This window comes from Notolepis coatsorum (genome assembly GCF_963971535.1).
Source record: "Notolepis coatsorum genome assembly, chromosome: 15".
Lineage (NCBI taxonomy): Eukaryota > Metazoa > Chordata > Actinopteri > Aulopiformes > Paralepididae > Notolepis > Notolepis coatsorum.
Genome location: NC_140179.1, coordinates 86,887,509 through 86,906,168, shown reverse-complemented (window position 1 = coordinate 86,906,168; position 18,660 = coordinate 86,887,509). Strand labels below are relative to the sequence as shown.

General features: G+C 42.2%; 1 protein-coding gene across 1 annotated transcript in view; it reads left to right on the top strand.

The window, feature by feature from the left end:
* Positions 1–8,458: 8,458 nt before the first annotated feature.
* The window catches only part of cand1 (cullin-associated and neddylation-dissociated 1), an 80,860-nt gene continuing 70,658 nt past the window's right edge, over positions 8,459–18,660 (top strand). Inside the window, exon 1 of the mRNA XM_084330078.1 lies at positions 8,459–8,755. Coding sequence (XP_084186204.1) covers positions 8,688–8,755 — 68 coding nt within the window. The 5' untranslated portion in view covers positions 8,459–8,687. The remainder of the gene's footprint in view (positions 8,756–18,660) is intronic.

Sequence of the window (18,660 nt, the reverse complement as noted above, 5' to 3'; positions counted from 1 at the left end):
GTTCTTGATTTGAATTGGTGATCATCAACATAACGGTTTTATTCACCTTCTTCCTCTTTCCACTCCACAACACAACAACGGACCCGTCACAGGTTTCACACATTTCTCCGCGGGCTGAGCGGCCTCCCCTTCTTCTCCTCGTCTTTCACTTTCAACAATACATTCTGCCAATTCCCCACTGCATACAAGACCACGAGACCCTGTTGCCCCGCCATTGTTCCATTAAACCCATGCCGTGTGCAGTTACTGAATGCTGGCTAAGAACAAATAACGCGAGTGAGGAAATGAATCAAAGCGATTGCGCTGCACACATGAAACGGAAATGCTGCACTAATAATAACATGAATTATTCTAAAAGTTATAATTATTTTGTCTCATCTTAAAATGAAGAGATTCCGGCAAGATTTTATTTTGTAAACTACATTTTGTGTTGTCGTTTGTAGTCAACGACATTGCATTAATTATTTAGTCACGTTAGTGTCACATGATCTATATTAACGTGACGTCTTGTTGTCGACAGTGGGAAAAGCTTTGTTGATAGGACTTAAGTTTATAGGACTGCGAAATAAGGTGGCAAGAGAAATAAGGAAAGCAAAGGCCAATTTCTTTATTAATATCATTGACCAAGCAAAGGGAAACTCCAAATTGATCTGGGAGAACTTGAATAAACTGACAGGGAAACACACTGGGAAAAAAAAGTGCCTAGAAATCTGTGTGAATGGCAATATTACACAGGATGGACCTCAAATTGCAACACGTTTTAATTCCTATTTTGTAGAGTCGGTGCAGACTCTGCAACAGAGCTCCCCATCTAATCTGACTATGTCTCCAGTGGATCAAAATCAGCCTGTCTTTGAGCTGTGTGAAATCACTGTAACAAAAGTGACAACAATTATAAATTCCTTGAAGAACTCTAAAGCCAAGGATGTGTATGGTCTAAACACTATGCTACTAAAAACGTTTAATGAATGCTTATCTGGACCAATAGCAACAATCATAAATAGATCCTATAGTGAAGGCGTTTTCCCAGGAACATGGAAGGAAGCTATAATAACCCCCATCTACAAAGCAGGTCAATCCTCTGAGGTAGCTAACTATAGGCCAATTAGCATTTTACCTGTTATTTCCAAAATAGCAGAGAAACACATAGCAGAACAACTAACAAGTCACCTTAGCACCAGCTCTGTTGGACTGCACCCCATGCAGTTTGGTTTTAGGGCAAAACACTCAACAGAGACTGCAATCTGCTTCCTCCTGGAGAGTATTAAATCTAAGCTTGATAAGGGGGGAGTTGTTGCAGCCGCATTTTTAGATCTAAAGAAAGCCTTCGACACTGTGGATCATGGTGTCCTGCTCACCAAGCTTTCTCGGTACAACTTCTCCCCTAATACCATCACATACATGAAGTCTTATCTTGAAGGTAGAACTCAGAGAGTAAGGGCAAATGGTGAGCTATCCTCTGCCCTTAGCTGTGGTTTTGGTGTCCCCCAAGGATCTATATTGGGACCGCTGTTGTTTAGTTTATACATTAATGATCTTCCAGCTGTATGCAATAAGTCTGACATCCAGATGTATGCAGATGATACAGTCATTTATGTCCATGCAGAAACCAAGCAGCAAGCTGCAAACAAGTTAACAGCGGTGTTGACATCGGTCACTGAATGGTTGACTAACTCATGTCTGCATTTAAACACCAAAAAGACTGTTTGCATGTTTTTTACAAAGAGGCTGATGAATACTGTCTCACCTGATGTCTATGTCAGAGGAGAAAGGTTGACAGTTGTATCCGAATATAGATACCTTGGGATAAAAATGGACTCCAATCTTACATTTAAAAAACAAATCAAATCGGTAGTAAACAATGCAAAGTTTCACTTATCAAACTTCCGTCACATCAGAAACTCTCTGTCAACAAAAGCAGCAGCACTGTATTTTAATGCCATTATTATGTCACACTTAACATACTGTCTGACTAGCTGGACACAAGCCTCCTGTACAACATTACGATCTGTACAGGTAGTTTACCATCAGGCTGTGAAAGTTCTGGACAGGAAAACAAACAGCCACCACCATTGTTATAGCATAGCAAACCAGAACCTACTGAGCTGGGACAATCTTGTCAAATTCAAAGATGCCTGCCTTACCTATAAAATCCTACATGGCTTGGCTCCTCCCCCCCTCTGTACTTTCATAAAACAGAAAGCATCTGCTGATAGATATACCAGGTCTGTAGTCAGAGGGGACTGTGTAGTCCCAAACAGGAGGTCTGCTTTTAGTCAGACAGCCTTTTCCGTGAGAGCAGCCCACACCTGGAACAGTCTGCCAACACGGCTCAGGGAGTATCAAAGTTACATCTCATTTAAAACTAACTTAAAATCATGGTTGAGAGATGGTCAAGTGTGCGACCATTTTAACTGAGGGGTTGTATTAACTGAGGGGTTGTATTTTAATGTATGTATTTTAGTGTATTTTAACCTATACTGATTCCTACTGTGTTTTAATTATTGTACTGTGTTTTTTAACTGAGGGGTTGTATTTTAATGTATTTATTTGTATGTATTTTAGTGTATTGTAACCTATATTGATTCCTACTGTGTTTTAATTATTGTACTATGTTTTAATTATTGTTGTGCTCATGTCACCTGCCCCAGAGACTACAGTTGAAAATTAGCCAACTTGGCTAAACTGGCATATTTACAGTCAAATGTTCCTTAATATGCACTGTCTCTGTATTTTAAACCAATAAATACAAAAATGACCATTTCATGATTTTCGTTGACTAAATTAACACTGAAGCACAGAGAGAAATTTCATCGGCGACCCCAAAATATGCATGTGTGTGTTCCTGTTTGTTGCCAATGTGTGTGTTTGCTGCATGACAAAAGACGTCTACTACTACTTCTACTTCTAACCCTCCCCAGAGCAGCATGTCTCCAGAACCCCAGACCATAACTAACACTCCTCAGAGCAGCATGTCTCCAAAACAGTATAGCTAATAGCTATAATATAGGAATCTGTTGAGGGGGCAGAGTAGCATGGTTTTGTTGCTTCACTAGGAAATCCACCATGGCTTCTCTGCCCCCTCAACAGATTCCTATATTCAAGGGAGACCCTATGGAGTACAGGCTATTCATCAGGGCCTTTGAACACGGAGTGGAGGACAAGACAGATAGTAACAGAGACCGGCTGTACTTCATGGAGCAGTACACGGATGGACAGCCAAGAGAGCTGATAAGAAGTTGTCTTCACATGGAACCAGAGCGAGGCTTTCACGAGGCAAGGAGGCTCTTGAAAAAACATTTTGGAAATGGATACAAGATCTCAATGGCAATAGGCACTGAACTGGCCTACTATCAAGTCCGATGACGGAGAGGCGCTCCACTCCTTTGGCCTCTATCTCACGTCTATGTTGTTTAGTCTATCTGTTCAGTCCTGTTCGGTCCTGTTTCAAGATGCACCTATATATATGTAGCAGGGTGGATTATCCCTGCTTCGTGGGAACGGGTGTGCACAGTCACTGGGTAGCGAGACACAGTAGATCTCTGGCTAGCTGCACCTCCGTCTTTGGGTCTGGAGCATCCACTGGAGGCTGGCAGCGGGAGTGGATGGGGCCCGGGATTTACCAACCTGGTCCGGTACTCTGGTCTTCCTCTCCCTTCCAGGGCGGTCAGCAGTACTCCCCAACACGCTCTCACTTTCCCCAATTACTCCTCTAACCCTCCCACACCTAGTGACTGAATTGTAAATAAATAACTTGGTTCCCCCCGCAAACAGTACCCTCCCTCGTTGACACTAGAAACCTTACAGTAGGAAAGGGAAAGTTGAATAGGAAGGGGTTAATTGTAGTAACGTTACCCACACCAAAATGGTTAAGACTGGGCACAAGAAGAGACACGCACACAGAACCCCAGTCAATGTTTTATATTAATTCATACGGTGCAGGTACAACGATTTAGTCAGGATAGTCAATTAGAATAAATCCCTACTATTACTCCGACTGTAACTCAACACCTTATAACCACCTATATTGTACACCCCCCTCTGGGTTCCTATCGGGAATAATGTGGTTCAAATGTGTTTGACTCATCACCCACGTCTGGGTCAGTTCCATGTACATTACCTCTCTAATGCATACTTATGGAGTCACAGGTCTAGAACCCCCCCAAGGGAAAGGATTAATTGAATGGGAAATTATTATACAAGAATCACACGTTATCACACTCAAAGGAAATAAAAAATGTGGGCCCACAATACCAAACAAAAGTCCTATACTAATGCCGGCATATATTGTTGATGGGGTACCCCTATGAACTGTAGTTAGCAACCATTAGCTTCGCCGTAGGCCGCACCACACTGTGTACTGTGTAATAGATCCAGAGCATCGACGCTCTTATTGTACTCAACCAAAATGACGGCCTCGCCGTGCCACCACCGTCCAGGTAGCAAGATGGCGTCGAGCGCTCTCGTCGCGGGCGCTAGCAAGCGGGGCTGGAGCAGAGGGACAGTAGCTGGCTGAGAGCGTGTGCTGGGTGATGGCGACCTCTGCTGGTCGGGAAGAACTCCCGTGCTGGCCCGAAGACAACCGGTGCAGAGCCGACGTTTGACGCCGGTGAAGACTGGTTGTAGACAGCCGGTGCTGGGTCGACACGCATCCATACACTTGCCCTCACTAACACTGAAGCTACACTCTGGGTCCCAAACAGCCCTCCTGCTAGCCGTGATATATAATAACGCAGGGTGTCTCTAAACACCGGTCCTCTTCACGCCACGCTGGCGGGGCACCTCACTAGAGGGAATATCTTTAACTTAAGCCACACTTGGCTATACCGCCTTTCTTCTAGGATAACTCGTTGTATATCACTAGGGTTATTCAGTGGGGAAAACATGCAATGCTCCACTACGATTACTTCTCTAAAATAACCCGTCACATACTCAAGTTCAGTTTGTCCGCCCGTGTGCTCCACAACGGGGGCTCTCCGAGACACGTCTGTTCACAACAAAGTCCAGACTCGAAGAGGCTCGTCTTCCCTCTTCCGCCTCCATTCACTTGCTTCCCCGGCTCTCTCGTACACTCTCTGCCTGCCACCGCCCCCTGCTGGTCGCCAACTAGCCACACAGGGAAACTGCGTGAGTGCATATGATCCAGTGATACTGTTCATAATCCATATTCCAGCCGGTAGAACAAGGAGGAGCCTGCGTCATTGTTCGAGGGAATATTAATGGAGACTAATTAGTATGTTTTGGTGCATCAGGGGAGATAAAAGGCAAGTCAGCACTTCTGAATAATAGCCATATTTTCAGGGTGCTACATATAGATACACGAATGTTCTAGAATGTTTGGTTATGTCATCATCACAAATGTTCTAGAATGTTTGATTATGTCATCATCACAAATTTTCTAGAATGTTTGATTATGACATCATACTGTGACATCAGAAATGTTCTAGAATGTTTGGTTATGACATCATCACAAATGTTCTAGAATGTTTGATTATGACATCATACTGTGACATCACAAATGTTCTAGAATGTGCTATTATGACAAATAAGACGGTTCAATGACTTTATCTAAATCCAATCAATATTCCTAATGCCGTTTCAATGTAAGGTTATACAAATAAACATATAAACATTCATATAATACAATAACCTAAATATATAGCTTTGGCTCCTACACAGCACGTCTCCAGAACCCCAGAGACCACAAGCCTCCTCAGAGCAGCACGTCTCCAGAACCCCAGAGACCACAAGCCTCCTCAGAGCAGCACGTCTCCAGAACCCCAGAGACCATAAGCCTCCTCAGAGCAGCACGTCTCCAGAACCCCAGAGACCATAAGCCTCCTCAGAGCAGCACGTCTCCAGAACCCCAGAGACCACAAGCCTCCTCAGAGCAGCACGTCTCCAGAACCCCAGAGACCATAAGCCTCCTCAGAGCAGCACGTCTCCAGAACCCCAGAGACCATAAGCCTCCTCAGAGCAGCACGTCTCCAGAACCCCAGAGACCATAAGCCTCCTCAGAGCAGCACGTCTCCAGAACCCCAGAGACCACAAGCCTCCTCAGAGCAGCACGTCTCCAGAACCCCAGAGACCACAAGCCTCCTCAGAGCAGCACGTCTCCAGAACCCCAGAGACCACAAGCCTCCTCAGAGCAGCACGTCTCCAGAACCCCAGAGACCACAAGCCTCCTCAGAGCAGCACGTCTCCAGAACCCCAGAGACCACAAGCCTCCTCAGAGCAGCACGTCTCCAGAACCCCAGACCAGTCAGGGCTCCAGGCCATTGGTCAGTTTCTAACGGCTAAATATGACCAGTTTGGGTCAGAGGTTAGTGTAGTAGGAATCAATCTGTGACTGACACTGATCATCAAGTAGGACTCGACTTGATTGATTGAATTGATTTGGTACAGTACAGCTCAATACATACAATTGTTAAGGGGATGCAGACCAGAGAAAGACTTTCGTCTTGTTTACATCAGGGTCCCCCGACAATTTCTTAAAACCTGCATTCTATTCCAAAATCAAGTAGTTTCCTAAATATTTGGTGTGAGGAGAAGAGGGGGAGAACATTCCGTCCACCAGCCTTCTCTACTACTATGGCCCTTGGACACCAATAGGGGATATCTGCAGAGCCGCAGATATCGTGGCTTGGACTAGGTTTGAGGCGGGACTTCATGGCTTGTACTCGGTTTGACTGTGCAGTAGTCAGTTTGTGCTGTTTATTTTTACAAGCAGTGAGGACTCGACAGCATTTGCATTTCTGTGTTCCGTGTTGCAGGTTAGGGTTAAGGTTAGGGTTATGGTTAGGGTTAAGGTTAGAGTTAAGGTTAGGGTTAAGGTTAGGGTTAAGGTTCAACAAGCCTCAAACCTAGTCCAAGCCACGAAGTCCCGCCTCGAACCTAGTCCAAGCCACGAAGACCCGACTCGAACCTAGTCCAAGCCATGAAGCCCCGCCCAGACGTGTGAGCTGTGGTGTTCCACAAGGAAGCATACTAGGACCGCTACTCTTCCTAATTTATGCAAATGACATGTCGTCAGCCTGTGACTGCAACTTGTTCCTGTTTGCGGACGACTCAGCCCTGCTGGTCTCTGACAAGAACAAGTTGCAGGTTGAAAAAACCCTCAGCTCGGAACTAGGCAAAATCTGCATATGGTTCGCTGATAACAAACTATCATTACACATGGGCAAAACAGAGTCCATTCTCTTCGGTTCAAATAACAAACTCAACAAGACCGACGGCTTCTCAGTTACAGTGGGTGACAATATTGTCACAAGGAAAGACGAAATTACCTACCTGGGTTCCATCCTAGAGGCTAATCTTTCCTGTGACAAAATGGCATCCAATGTAATAAAAAAAGTCAACCAACGAACTAGATTCCTGTACCGGATCTCCTCTCTGGTAAACAAGAATACCCTGAAGACTCTGGCAGGAGCACTCATTCAAGGGTACTATGACTATGCGTGCACCTCATGGTACCAAAGCACCTCAAAGGCGCTTAAAACAAAATTACAAACATCACAAAACAAACTGGTCAGACTACTACTTGACCTGAACCCCAGAACCCACCTCACCCCTGCCCACTTTGACAACCTAGGATGGCTTAGAGTAGACGACAGAGTACAGCAACTTGCAATGGGCCTGGTCTACAAGATACACTATACGACCGGGGTGCCCATGTACATGTCAAAATACTTCCCAAAGGTCAGTGAATACCACAACCACTACACCAGAGGAAGCTCAACAAACCATGTTAAACCCACATTCGGCTCAAACAAGGGACTAAACACGTTTTGCAATTATGCCACAACAATGTGGAACGCCCTACCCAAAGCTGTAAAGGAATGTGAATCCCTGCCCACATTCAAAACCGCTCTTAAAGAGCACCTACGGGAGGCTGCAATTCGAAACTGGCCACCGTAAATGCCCAAAACCCCCACCACCTCCTAATAGACAGTCTCCTCCCCACCGCATGTATATATTCCCTCCCCGCCGTATGTATATTTCTCTCCCACCCACCCACCCCCCCCCTAATGTACAGTCCCCTCCCCATCATATGTATATACTCTGTCAGGATCTAGGGGTAACAGTACTGTATATTGGAATACCGTTTATGTCACAAATGTATCAGTACTAAATACCTATATGTCCCTATGCCATAAATGTCATGTATGTTGTGTATGTCATAAATGTCTATATGAATTGAAAATGGGGGACCCTGATGGAAACAAGACAAACGTCTTTCTCAGGTCTGCATCCGCTTAACAATTGTATGTATTGAGCCGTACTGTATTGTACCCATTCTGCAATCTGTTAAATAAAGTTTTCATTCATTCATTCATTCATTCACGTTGGGCTTGCGGCTCTGCAGATATACCCTACTCCTTGGACACACAAACCAAAGCTGTCAACTTTGACCTCACTCACAGCCAACCCCGCCCCTGTGTGCAGAGCTGACGGGAGCTCCATTCAAACACATCCAACAACCCTCCCCGCGGGATGCGACCAGCAGCAGCCTAACAACCACTGAACCACCACAGACTGGAGCTACGACACAACACAACACAACAGAGCAGCGTTTTATATCCTTTAATAACCCAGCAGGGCCCCGTTGTTTCTCTCCTGGTGGACCCCCGCACCGCAGACTGTTGGTTAGTTAGCATCATTAGCAGGCGAGCTAGCGGGCTGTGAAGATGGCGAGCGCCTCCTACCACATCTCCAACCTGCTGGAGAAGATGACTTCCAGCGACAAGGACTTCCGGTAAATACAGTAAAAATAATAATAACTCTTAATGAAATCATCATAAACACGCCTTTGTCCCGTTTTATAGCGGATTATATCTGAAGGTAGAACACTCTACTGTCTGTCGTCATGAAAACACTGAGCAGTGAGTCACAGGCCTAGTTAGCTCCAAGCTAATAATGCTAACTGGTGCTAACTGATTCTAGCTAATGCTAGCTGGTGCTAGCTAGCTGCCACCTGTCTGAATGGCTTCTTTATAGCAACATGGTGACTCTAAACCTGGCGACGTCTGGTGGGATGTGACGGTGTTTTATTTATTAGAACAAATATGAAACGTGAAAGGAACTGGTTCGTTGTTTAGTCTGTTAGTTAGGTCGTTATAGCAGTTGGTTGTTAACGGTTAGTAGCTACAGTTAGCTCACTGCTCCCTGCCACCTGTCTGAATGGAGCTAGTGTTAGCTGCTGCTAACCTGTTGTTGTGTTCATTTAACATAGCTAACATTCATTAACTGGTTGTTTAGATATGTTATGTTTACGTGACTGAATGTGACAGTTCGTTAGCTTGCCTGCTAACCCAGTACTACACGGTAGCTGGCTGGCTGTCATGCCGCAAGCTAACAGTGTAGCTTACACATGCTAACAATGATCATAGGAATCAATATTGGGTTATGTTAGCTTCGTTTATACAGACGGTTGTCCTGCTAAGTTATCCGTCAGTGCTAACCTACAATAGTTAATAGTAAACACTACTAGTGTCTTATCCAGCTAACACTAGTTGTTAACTACCATGTGTCATAGCAGGGGTGTGGTGATGTGAGCCTGCCATGCTGATGATGATGTTGGACCAGCATCACAACCAACTCTATTATCCAGATCGAGACAATGTCCAGGAGTTAGTCTCTAACCCCACCAGCCCTAACTTTGTTATCTAAATCAGATGAATGTCCATGAATTAATCTTGGTGGCAGTGGTGCAGCTGAGATACGACTTCTAAAGTTCCACAGTACAACAGACATACGACGTGGTACAATGATGACATGTGTCTGTAGGACTGTACTGTGTTCTGTATGTGAGGTCAGGTCATGTTGTCGTCATTGTACCATGTGTGTCTGTTGGACTGTGTTCTGTATGAGGTCATGTTGTCAAACACACGCATGATCCAATGGCGACATGACCTCACATACAGAATAGAGTACAACAGACACAATGATGACAACATGACCTCACATACAGAATAGAGTACAACAGACACAATGATGACAACATGACCTCACATACAGAATAGAGTACAACAGACACAATGATGACAACATGACCTCACATACAGAATAGAGTACAACAGACACAATGATGACAACATGACCTCACATACAGAATAGAGTACAACAGACACAATGATGACAACATGACCTCACATACAGAATAGAGTACAACAGACACAATGATGACAACATGACTTCACATACAGAACACAGTACAACAGACACACATGGTACAATGATGACAACATGACTTCACATACAGAACACAGTACAACAGATACATATGGTACAATGATGACAACATGACTTCACATACAGAACACAGTACAACAGACACACATGGTACAATGATGACAACATGACCTCACATACAGAACACAGTACAACAAACACACATGGTACAATAATGACATGACTTCATACAGAACACAGTACAACAGACACACATGGTACAATGATGACAACATGACCTAGGGCTGGGCGATATGGAAAAAAATCATATCGCGATAACGATATGATAATTTTATTTTATTTCTCGATATCGATAATTATCGAATTGTTATAAGTATAATTTTTTTTTTTTTTTTTTTTTAACAACAGATGTATGTTTATTTTGCAGCAATTCTTTGTCATTGCCGCCATCTTTAGTGTTACATCCCCTCACACTCCAGTTCTCAGGCTGCAGCTGGTTTAAAAGCTAAAGTAAACCGGCTTCTCTGCTGGCTGTGGCTCCAGAGGAGTTGAACAGTTCTGGCTCTGCTAGTTTATTTTCGATCTTTTGGCGCTTTTTTGTTGGACAAACCACCGCACATGTGCACTGTGACTCGTGACTGGAGTCTAGTTCTGCTAGCACACATAGCCTACTGTGTACAGACGGTTTCAAAATGTATTTTAAATTAGAAAGCAAACAAAATAAATGGACAAGAGAAAAAGAAATCTGAATTTGGTCAGTATTGTCATTTGGACAAGCAAAGCCATTACTTTAAGTTGCAGGCAAGAAAGACAAGTCTGTCCACTGTCTCTGGTTTTAAAACTGCCCTGTTGCAGGTAAAAAAAAAAAAAAAAAAAAAACGTTTTTTCGATTTTTTTTATTTATTTCGATATTCGATATCGATTATTAAAATATATCGCGATATTTATCGTTATCGTTATATCGCCCAGCCCTAACATGACCTCACATACAGAACACAGTACAACAAACACACATGGTACAATAATGACATGACTTCATACAGAATAGAGTACAACAGACACACATGGTACAATGACAACATTACCTCATACAGAATACAGTACAACAGAACAGATACACATGGTAGTACAATGAAGTGTTTCCCACAGCTTGAGGGTTAAGGTTAGTTACTTGGTAGTGGGTGGCAGCATGTGATGGCTCTAGGGATGTCATCATGAGATTTTGATGGTACAATTATTGTGAGGAAATATCACGGTTTCATGATATCTTATTTTTTTAATATAAAAATTATTAGCAATATCTTCCTTTTGAATAAAATAGGCTTTTTCTGCAGCAGGATTGTTAACCATTTGGTTGCCGAAAACGTAGAACTACGTTTCTGTCGCCCGATCGTTGAGTGCCGGAAACGTAGATCTACGTTTTTCTCATGGTATTTCTTTTATTAGCTATTGCCATTCATAATTCAGCGGGCCACCTTGTGCATGCTGTACTGAATGGGTCTGAGATGGCAGACGGTCTTATACCGCCCTCTAACGCCTTCCTGCATTATTACACCCCGTTACAGGGATGTACACTGCGATGATATCATCGCGAATTGCCCCTTTAATTGGCCGTTGCGATTGGTAAATATTATCTGGGGGCGGGCTTGCGAGTAGTGCTTTCAAGCCTTGGATTCGCATTTCACTCCTAAATTATCCAAGGCGTGTGATGACGCCACTCACGCGAGCTGAGCAGTGAGCACTCAGCAGGTATGATCAGCGAGAACAATCGACTGAGCACTCACTCTGATAGGGCAAGTGTACCGGTGGAATAAGTCCCCGCGTCGGCAAAATGTCAGGCTGAACTCGCGATGCATCTTGTTGTAGCATCTTTGCATCATCAAAAACCGATGCATTGATATAATTTCCTCTCATCCACTTGTCAGCAGTGCACTGTGACTGCACACACACACAGCAGATACTATTGCTTCGCTACTACATATAAGGCGAGAGCCGCGTCACAGTTATCAACAAACAGTGGAAGTCGAGGAGACATGAATAGAATTGCTCAACATGCTAACGCCAGTAGCCTCTGGCTAACGCCAGTTAGCCGTTCAGCTAACGCTAAACTAGTGTCTTCTAACTAAAGTGACTCTGCAACACCAGTACCATTAGTGAGGAGGGGGGGTATATTGAAGACGCTTGACAACAGGGGTTCAAAGATAACTTCACATTTATTGGTTATTCATTTCTTAATTATATCGCTTCATGCAATCCATCCAGGCTGGCTGCCTCCGTGTTGTTGACATAATGGAGCTACGGTCGTCGGAAAGTATAGACGACGCATCCTAGTGACCTAGTCTAGTGTGTGACATCATCAACTGTCGACGACAGCTCAGACGGGGACTCTCTCGCTCTCTCTCTCTCTCTCTCTCTCTCTCTCTCTCTCTCTCTCAAATGGCTTTATTGGCATGACGTACTTCTACATGTTGCCAAAGCAATATTAAACATAAACATGGATTACAAACAGATATAAGTACATACAAAATATCATTGTAAAATATAGTATATACAAAAATGTTCATCATAAAATAGAACATAAAATATTATGGCATATCTCTCTCTCTCTCTCTCTCTCTCTCTCGTGTGTTTTTAGCTAAAGTGGATAGAAAAGACAGTTTATGCAAAAGTCTTCTTAGGCACCCAAGAGTTTTTATATAAATTGTCTTACAGTAGATTATTTTATTTTTAATAATAATATAAGCTGCATATAAGGAATACAACCAAATCCTCTGTCATACCATAAAATTGTATTATTTATTATTATTATTATTATTATTTTGCATCGTGTTGAATCGCATCGTATCGCCCCGAATCGCATTATGTTGAATCAAATCGTATCGAATCGTATCGTATCTCAACAGGGGGTGAATCATATCGCATCGCCCGGTGCTTCAAATGTATCGATAATGTATCGTATCGTTGGCACCGTATCGAGATGCACATCGCATCGGCCTCAGTGAGGAGATGCACATCCCTACAGTATAGGGCCCAGCTGCAGCTCCGGAGAATCCTGGCCGTAGCTGGAGGCTACTCAGTCAGTACACACAGACAGTGGAGCTGGTTGCATATAGCGAGCATTTAGACTTGTTGCGTGGTGGCGATGTCTCGCAGATAATACAACTACAAGTATGATTATATAATATATATATTTTATTAAAAAAAAATTATATAAAAAATTTGCCCCTAAAAAATATTTTTTGCCCCTAAATTTCTCATTTAGGGGCAAGTGTGCCCCTAGTGAAAAAGCTTAGCGTACAGCCCTGCGTTAGAAATGGGTTAGTTTCTTTTCTCTACCGAGCTGCAGCGTGCGGGCGGGTCCTAAACACTCCGGCAAAACACTTGCGCCGGTCTAAATCACATTGCCTGCTTGCACGAGGAAGGATAATAATTATGATCTAATGTTGATTTCAGGAAGATCCGATAATCAGGGGAAAAATGACTGTTTATTGAATTACACAAAAACGCAGTTTTCGCGTATTTTCCCTGGAATGACTCGGAAGCAACCAAACTCTATTCATATTCAAAACGGAAATGTATGGATGAAAAAAGAATCAGTTTTTTGCACGTTGACCAGAAGCAACTCACTGAGACTCGACGGCGTTATTAGACCCATAGCTATACTATAAAATATAGGTTTAGCTCTACAAACTACAACTACGATTTACATGGGTTTAATGGACGGCCGAAACACGTCCAATCTTTCGCCGTCGACTAAAGACTTCAACCATTATCCAAAAAAAAAAATTAACCCTACTGTCATGCACTTGTCCTAATAAACTAACCTACACTGTAGCACTCAACACTTTGATGAACATTGTTGCTCAGCTGATAGAGTTGTGCCCTTCCTGATGGCTTGTCGTACAGAACATGTAAGTCGCTTTGGATAAAAGCGTCAGCTAAATGACTAAATGTAAATGAAAAAGGAAGGGGTCACTTCCCGGAAGGGGCGTGGCACTCAATGTGTTTAAAGATCAGCTTAATTACCCGAATCCATGTAAAAAAAAAAAAAAAAAGTAGCATATAGCAAACTTAGGCCGTGTCCAGACGAAGACGCAACAGATCTTTTTCGTTTTCATTTAAAAAAAGTTTGCTGTAAATCCGAAATCGTCTCAAGAAATATGTGCGTCCAAACGAAACCACTGAAAACGCTGTATCGCTGCCACAAATGTACAAAATAAACGTCTTTCCTGTTTTAGACGGCGCTCTTTTATTTGGAACCCCCTCGGCTGGAAGTGTTATTGTGTTTTCGCTAGCGGATAGGGCTGCAACTAACGATTATTTTGGTAGTTGACTAATCTGTCTTATTTTTTTCGATTAGTCGACTAATCTAACGATTATTTCTGTCACACCCTCCATCTCTGCTTCCTGTGGGCGCGGCTCATTTTCAGGGCTCCAGTGCATGTTTTACATCACATGCTCAAGTCTGCACACCTGTGAATGTCACCCTCCCTCTGCCTTAACATGATCCCATAGCAAATTTAAATAAGGACTCATGAAACATTTGAATTTGGATCTTAATTAAGCTACTTGCTTAATCAAATGTATTTTAATAAATACAATAATCAATCATAATAAACAAATTAAATAATACAAATTAAAGTGCAAGTTTAAATGTAAAGATAATGTTTTAAAAGTAGCAGCCTCTGCCCCAGCACTGCGGTTCTGATGGGGCTGTAAACCTGGTCCAAGAGGGTGACGTGGACCTACTCACTAGGCTCCAACAGCTGTAAGGGGAGAGGAGAGGAGGTGGATGAGTCGGATCAGACAGACTTCTAGGTATTTTGTTTGCTGTGTGTGAGTGAGAGGAGCTGTGTGTGTGTGTGTATGTGTGTGTCTTACTCTGATCTCCTGCAGAGGAACACACCATTTACAAATGACAGCGTCCATAAAGGAACCTGTGATTGCATTGCTATAGCAAACTTATAAATCATCAGATATAAGATAGCTAGCACTAACGTTCCCTGTCTCTGCAGTTGTAGCCCAAAAAGTTTAACTTTTTTCAACTGAGAAAAAAAAGCAGCCTAGTCTAGACCATGGCGCTATATAGACAGTAGTTAGCACTAGGGATGCACGATATTGATTTTGACACCGATAACTTTATGCTCCTCAAGCCGATAACCGATATCGATAACCGATATTTATTGTATTATACTTTTTTTTTAAATGTATATATATATAATTTTTTTTTGATCAAATCTTAAATTTTTTTTTAGTATTTATAAGCTCCGACGTCATCGGTACTGCTATCGGTACTCGAGAAATTATCAATTTTTTTTGAGGAATTTAAACGTCGCAAACTAATCTTGTTGGCCGTTTTCTATATCTCTCCTGCCTCGGTGTCTCTGCCTGCGCGAGGAGCGGGCTGTGCTCGCACACACACTCACTCACACACACACACACGGGTGCTGCCGAGTACAGACGGCTCTGCTCTCATCATGGCGGACAGAACGAAACGTTCAAAAGTCTGGGTCTATTTTACTAAAGTCGATGCTGACAACGTTCGTTGCCACAAGTGCAACAAGACATTTGCCAGTAATGTATAAGCGCTGGTACTTGTCAATGTGGCTGGCGGGGAGCTAACGTTATTAGCCTGAGCTCCGAGTAGAATAATGGCAGACAATCCGGAGGTAAATAAACGAACGAGAGCTTCTGATTGGTGGTAAGAAGAAGAGGTGGGTGCAAGCGGTGGGACGTAATTGGCACTTGGCAGATCGACTGTCTGCCTCCGAATGTAACGTGACTACGTCACAGCCAAGAAAGGGAGCGCTGGATTTGTGAAAAACTCCCTGTTCCTAAACCACACGCTGTCAGTCGTACCACAGTACTGGCAAAACGGGAGGAGGCTATAATAAAAACGAGCGCCCTTCATCCAAATCCACCCACACCGGATTTCTTTTAACCAAAACATTTATTATATATTATCGGAGCTATCAATAACGTTATCGGGATGACGTCATAATTGCTGATATCGGCCCGATAATTATCGTGCATCCCTAGTTAGCACTAGCTATCTTAACTTACCTAATTAATACTCCAGTCTGCAAAAATACGACACTTGGTGCTAATTCACGGAGCTGTAAACACCGGTAGCCTAGCCAAGCTCTAGTAGGCTGTAAGCTTGGTGCTGTTTAGCGTTAGCTAACGACATTACATAGTAGTTGGTGGACAGTGGACACGCAGCCTCAAGCAACAACATATTAACTGAAATAGCGTTCGCTTAGCAATAGGGCTGTCTTAAATGCTTCGAAGCTTCGAACGTTCGATTCGATGGCACAAGCTTCGAACATTAAAAAAAAAATCGAAGTTAAAAAAAAGAAAAAAAAAAAAAACTTTTTTTTTTTACTTCGATTTGTGTGTGTGTGTGTGAACTACCCATCCCAGTTAGGACAGCCGAATCCCGTCCAATCTTTCGCCGTCGACTAAAGACTCACTTCTTCAACCATTATCTGAAATGATAAAAAAAAAAAAAAAAAAAAAATCTAACCGTGACTAACCTTACACTTGTCCTAATAAACTAACCTACACTGTAACACGCAACACTTTGATGAACATTGTTACTCAGCTGATAGAGTTGTACCCTTCTTGCTGTCTTGTCGTACAGAACTTGTAAGTCGCTTTGGATAAAAGCGTCAGCTAAATCAGGGGTTCCCAAACTTTTCAGGCCAGGGCCCAGAAAATAAGGCGTCAGAGAGCCGCGGCCCAATGGACATCGTCAGGCTTTTTTTTTTTCTTTTCTTTTTTTCCATGTGACCGATTTTTTAAGCCAAATATCACTTCAATCCTTTTAAGTTAGTTCAAGTTAGTTATTCATTTATATGTGCTATTTATGAGAGGGCTAACTTGTTGCAAAATAATAATGATAATAATAATAGCCTCATTAAAATACTATTGTTGCTTCGGTTGTTTTTAGCGTTTTATGTGCATAATCTGTTATTTAGTTTGAAATGTTCGTTGAAATAAGTAGATTTTTCGTTTTTGTTTATTTATTAAGTTAATATAAAACCATATAGTCACATTTTAGAATACAATAGAATAGAATTTTAGAATACAACTAGAAACACTGTCCTGGCCTGCTTCTAAGTTCAGTGGCCTGACAAAAATTAAAATAAATAAATAAACAAAAAAAATAAAAAATAAAAAAAATATTTATTTTTATTTTTTTTTAATCATCTCGCGGCCCACCCGTGGCTGCTCGCGGCCCACCTTTGGGTCGCGACCCCGACTTTGGGAACCACTGAGCTAAATGACTAAATGTAAGTGTGTGTGTGTGTGTGTGTGTGTTAGGGCTGCACGATTAATTGTTTTTTAATCGAAATCGCGATTTGGAATGATGCAATTATCAAATCGCCAAGCCTGCAATACATTTTTTTTTTTTTTTTTTTTTTTTATAAATTTAACCAGGAAGTCCCATTGAGATACACGATCTCCTTTGCAAGGTAGACCTGGCCAAGATGACAGCAATAACATTTGCAATACATCACACAGCAATAAAATGTGCGATACATCACACAAGAACATAATAAATGTGCATGTATACAATACATCACATGTAAACACAAAGCAGAATAGTCTACATGATAGTAAAAGTGTATAATACAGGGTAATACAGTAATTTTGCAGTTGGGACCCGACTACAGAAAGCAGCAACATTCTTCTTGTAATTCTTTTTTTAAATATGTTATAATCTCATCGCAAATCGCAATCGCAATATCTGTCAGAATAATCGCAATTAGATTATTTCCCAAAATCGTGCAGCCCTAGTGTGTGTGTGTGTGTGTGTGCGTGTGCGTGTGTAGGTGTGTGTGTGTGTGCGCGCACCTTGTAGAATTCCACACATAAGAAAGAAAGATACTGGGATGAATAAACAAAATAGGAAATAAAATGTAGAAATGCATGCAATACATAAATAAATATGAATCTCCATATATGAAATATAACATTTAGATAAGGTGCTACTGAGATGTTTTGGTGAGTTCTTTGTTTTTTTGTGGAAGTTGCCCTTCTTAGAAATGCATGAACATTCACTGATAATTGGTCTGTAGTGGAGTCTACAAGGTCTACATTGCCGGACCATGTAGAATCCGGACCTTGTAGACTGACATAATTCTGTGCATAGTTTAGTCTACACAGGCCATATTTCAAATAATCAAAATCTTACATTCATCTTAAACATTCTTGATTTGGGGGATTGGTAGTTCCCATGAAATCTGAAGTTGTTCAAACGACAACAGCGATCCACCTTGAATTAAATCACACAGCCGAGTGAAACCTTGTTGGATGCGTCAGTCACGAAAGGGGCTACTTAATTAATCCAACCCACTTTATTTATAGAGCACATTTAAAAACAACGTTTACGAAAGTGCTGTACAAGTCCCACAACATAAGATAAAAAAATATTAAAAAAAAATATTAAAAAAAATATTTTTA